Genomic DNA, 5,000 nt, shown 5'->3' on the forward strand with positions numbered 1-5,000 from the left:
GTTCGTAACATCTGTTATTGCTCTGAAAATAATGCGATTTCTCCGTTAATTTACATTAACGTGGTGTTTTTTCTACACCTCCATTGATCAGCCATCTAAACGGGTTGTCTTCATGCACCTTTGTGCCAGTCTGGGAAAGATCTTGCCATGCCAAAAAGATTGACCCTGAGCTACATAACACCTGTCGGATCATTACTGGTAACTTGAAACCGACTGCAATTCTAGTCCTCTATTGCCTGGCTGGCATTGCACCTCCCCACATTCGAAGAGCCACTGCTTCCAAAGCCCAGAAATATAAGCAGGAAATGGACCCAATGTACTCCCTCCATGACCACAACCCAACGACAAGTAGACTTGAGTCGAGAAAGAGCTTCATGACGGAAGATAGCATCAACCTTGACCATGCAGTTGTATACACGCTTTCCACATGGAGGGACTGGGACAATCCTGCAAATGAAGCTGTTGAAGATCCGAGAGAAGAACTGCCCTACGGAACTGAGCTCCCCAGGAACAAATGGGTAACACTGAACAGAGCACAGGCAAAAATTTGGGAGAACAGCTGGAAGCATGAAAAAGTGAGGTCTGACTGAGACTAGCTTGTGTATATGTGGATGCCCAGAGCTGACGATGGAGCGCATCCTTAGAGAATGCCAGGATGGGCCCAGCTGCACTAACCATTACCTAAGATGATGTGGAGTGGGTTCGGTGTTGGAGCGACAAGCTATAATGATGATAAATTTTGATAGTTCTGAGGGTTCTATCATGCAAAATTCTATAATAAATGATTTTTGTGTATCTGATTCAGCAAGTATAATCAACTACACTTATAAGGACGGACAGACTCTTCTGTTTTGAAGCTGTTTTTGTTTTCTTTTCTTTGCACTGATTTTTGCAGCAATTTACAGAGGCTCACTGAACCGGTATTCACCGTATTTTCTATTATTTTCATGCACACCTCTTAACAATTCAATTTTGTATTCATTTATACTTGAGGGCAGAATATTCAACATGACTTACACCAGAATTTATTTGTGACATAAACAGTAATTCTTAAGAGCTATTAGTCCATGGATTTAGAGTTTACCCGGTTTCTCAGCATTAAATCGACCATAACAATTGTTTCCCCTTTGGATAGGTAGCTAGTCTTTAACCCTTAACCTGCTGACCTCGTATTAAGGCAATCTTCCTATAAGCATTTTGAATGCTAACCTCGCAAAAGATGCAAGCATAGCATTGATCTCATTTGAAAGATGAATTACAAAATGTATGATGACTCGAGAGTTTTGTCCCTTAAATTCGTGGACGCTGTGCTTGCTCATGATTTTTTTCAGACAAAGACACGTTGACTTTGATTACACTTTAGTTAATTTTTTTGACTCTGTTTATATTTTGTCTGCACATGGCATTTCCTGAAATGGAATTTGACTCCGATGGTGATGGTTAACGGCATGATAGGACTAATATTTCCATTAAACTGATAGATCAAGCTCTACAAATTAAGTAAATGACACGCATCAAGCCAGTAGTGATACTGTTGATAATCAAGGGATAGAAGTAGATAAAAATCTAATGTAGAATCAAGAAGTGGGCTTGGCTTAGACTTTTCAGATTGGGTTTGGGGGGTGTTGGATGAGGATGAATCCGTAAATCCTAGAGAATGTATCAAGGACTTTGATGCTAATTAAAATTTATCTAAAGAACAATGTTGGTGTTTCTGAGAATATGAATGTGCATGAAAGTAATAAAATTTGATCGTCAATTACCCTTTGTTATCCAGATACGTCATAATTTCTCTCCATCGTCTCATTTCATCGTTTATTTATAACAACTATAAAAGTGAGAAAAATAAACGCAAAACCATTGTAGTTTTTTAATACCAAGTTAAATCATTCATTTATCTTATTCCATAATAAAACATCATGTTTTTCCTTTTCATGCAATAGGAAAGGCATTTAATATCGGGCAATACTATAATTTTGCATGTTAATGATTTCCAAGTTGGTAGGATTGTGATGTGGCCCAATTTGCATATCTAATTCTTTGAATGTATAGGTTAATTATCTGTCTAGACATCCTCATAGTTTCATCAATTTATCTCTTAATAGGGTTCAACAGAAATGACGTCACATCCCTCGTAATGACTCATAGTAACCGGTTCTAAACAATCGGAACAATGGCGGACGCCATTATCTCCATCACAGCCCTTATGAAATACTCATCCAAGGAGAAAAACATTATAATTTTGATCATGTTTTCAATGTTATGCATTCTGATCATATGACGAGTGAAAAAGTTCTAGCCAGCATGAAGAATAAAAAGTACCAATTTTCTTTGCTTAGAACCAAACTGCTTGTTGTTGGGAGGACGTGACATCAGACTATTGAATCATATTACAAAGTTATGATTTTTTAACTAAATTTCCTGATTTTTTTCCCAAACTGATTAGCACTGGGGATTACATAAAGGGCCTAAGGGATAAGCAGGTTAAGAGTTAACAATACTAGTTACCAAATCATTGCTGGCTAGACAGAGAAGGAAGGGACCAATACAAGTCCCTATACATGTGTGGCGTGCTTAACCACTGAGCTATCAGAAAACCGAAGTTGTAATAATTGTCACCCAAACTGTTCTTGACCATTTTAACTTTACTCGACTTTGATGCAAGACAAGATATAGCACGGAAAAGGCCATTGACGCCTTAATGTAAATCATTATTTAAGATTAATGACGTTTGTTATTTTTTTAGAGTTTTTATTTTCTCTCTATCTCTCTCCCTTAGCTTGCCCTGATGGCTGGGTCCAATTCAAAGATAAATGTTACCGCTATTTCAAACAGTATTTGGACATCTCAGATGCTGAAAAAATGTGTAAAAAACACTCTGCCACAATTGCTATGCCCAAATCAATGGAAGAGGTTAAATTTCTTGTCCTTATTGGGTATGTAGTTTACATTATATCTATTAAGTAAATTATACTTTTTTTATTTACAAATATGTTTTCTATCACGAGAAAAAATACAGGATTGGCAACAGCTTTACCTATCTGGTGCATGTCGATGGGGGTTGCCTGGAAGATAGAGAAGCGCAACAATCTTCTGAGGAAGCTGACGGGATCAACTTGGGGTGCTAACCAAGCGCTCATGAGGACGTCCGCCTCACCACCATGCTATTCCACTGCGGAGTATTGCGCTCCAGTGTGGGGTAGAAGAAGGAACGTTGAAAAGGTGGATGTGAAACTTCGATGCACATAGTGTCACTAACGCTGGCAACAACGCCTAGATAATGGGGCCCGATAATGGCAGCAATCCAGTCACCCGTTGTCCGGAGGGAGACGATTACAAAGATCTGGCTTAATAAGACCAAAGAGAGAGGGAATGGGGATACCTATAACAAGTGCAAAATGGACAATGCCCCCGTTTGGAGCCGAAATAATTCCCTGCAACCCTTGTACGCCGATTCCCTGACGACAAACAGAGATGCATATAGGAGATGGAATTCAGTTTGGACGAATTCAATCCCTCGAGGGGTTGGGGACAAAAACTCCTTGAAACTGGGGGAGAAGTTGCCAGGATTCTCCACAAGCAAGAGGAGGCATTGGGTGACAGCGAATAGGCTTCGATCGAGAAACTGCCTGATGGCAAAATTGCTTCATCAATGGGGACTTTCCACCTGTCCAATATGTACCCGTTGTGGGAACGGACCCGAAAACGCAGAGCATCAAATTGAACGGTGTCTTGTGACGAAGCTTCCGGGCGGGTTTGCGATGGTCCACGAGCGGGGTAAAGAATTTGCTGTTTGGATCGATCGTCATAACATACTAGTGTGAGCACCGCTAGAAGCAGCTGCCACAAAAAGGGAGAGACGATTAGAAGCAGTCGACATTATTTTGAATATGAACTAGGAAATTTTGGAAGCAGTAAAAATAATGTCAAATACATGTATAATGTTCCGATTCAAAGAAGATCATACCCATCAAATCACTATAATATGAGAGCAGATAGGCGCTCGCAATTAATGTGGAAGTGAAAAGAAATTTATTTGACATCCAGAGAAGTGAGCTACATTACCGTGAAAGATCAGCTTATGTTAAATTTATATACGTTGGGTAACAAGACATGCAAGTCTCATTCTGGAGTTTATTCTATGCTCTGATCCAAAATAAAAAGGGAAGACAAAATACAATAGTTCTCGATATATTGTCCTAGGCATTAAAATCGGTTAACAGCTAGATATAGAGACAGCTTAAAAACACTAAGCGGATAAAATGACAGATGTAATTATGGACCTATTTATGTAGTACAACGACCTTATGTGCAACTTAGGCACCAGGAGGAGAAGTGCGTAATGTAGCACATTTCCATAAATATCACATTTTCATTGCTCTGGGTTCTGGTTTTGAAAATTCCCTCAATAAGTTTTAATGATCCAAAGTTGTTTTATTAAAGTTAATAACTGTTATATACTAACATGCTTACAATATATGTCGGTGTCTTTATTAATGGACATTTCCATATCATTGCAGTTGGGCTTTGTCCACAGCTCCATATACATGGATCACTTTCGGGATCAGTGTTCTACAATTGATGACGATTCAGTCACTGGCACATGATGTATTTCTTCACTATATTACAAGAAAGATAAATAACTTGAGAAAGAAAAACAAAAAATAACTGACTTCACTATTTGAAAATATTAGACATTAATGATATTATGATTTAATTTTCTCAGAGGTGATGAAACGAAATGGCTCGGAGCGAAGAAATCCCACAGCAATCCCTTCTTTTATTGGAGTGATGGTACAATTTTTCGTTGGACTTTATGGGACGACCCTGGTAAGTAGAATATACTTAAGTATACACGAGTGTACATATAAGGCTTTTATATATATATATATATATATATATATATATATATATAATATATATATATATATATATATATATATATATATATATATATATATATATATATATACTATGTTAATTCAATTTAATTACAATTA

The 5,000-nt window shown here is 37.8% G+C and overlaps 1 protein-coding gene across 1 annotated transcript in view; it reads left to right on the top strand.

Annotated features, from left to right (window-relative positions):
* LOC144967123 (lymphocyte antigen 75-like) overlaps positions 1 to 5,000 on the top strand; it is a 37,317-nt gene that overhangs the window by 30,289 nt on the left and 2,028 nt on the right. Inside the window, exons 16-17 of the mRNA XM_078903968.1 lie at positions 2,780 to 2,936; positions 4,727 to 4,830. Coding sequence (XP_078760094.1) covers positions 2,780 to 2,936; positions 4,727 to 4,830 — 261 coding nt within the window. The remainder of the gene's footprint in view (positions 1 to 2,779; positions 2,937 to 4,726; positions 4,831 to 5,000) is intronic.

This window comes from Berghia stephanieae, chromosome 3 (assembly GCF_034508935.2).
Source record: "Berghia stephanieae isolate SIO BIC M18660-M18661 chromosome 3, UCSD_Bste_1.3, whole genome shotgun sequence".
NCBI lineage: Eukaryota > Metazoa > Mollusca > Gastropoda > Nudibranchia > Aeolidiidae > Berghia > Berghia stephanieae.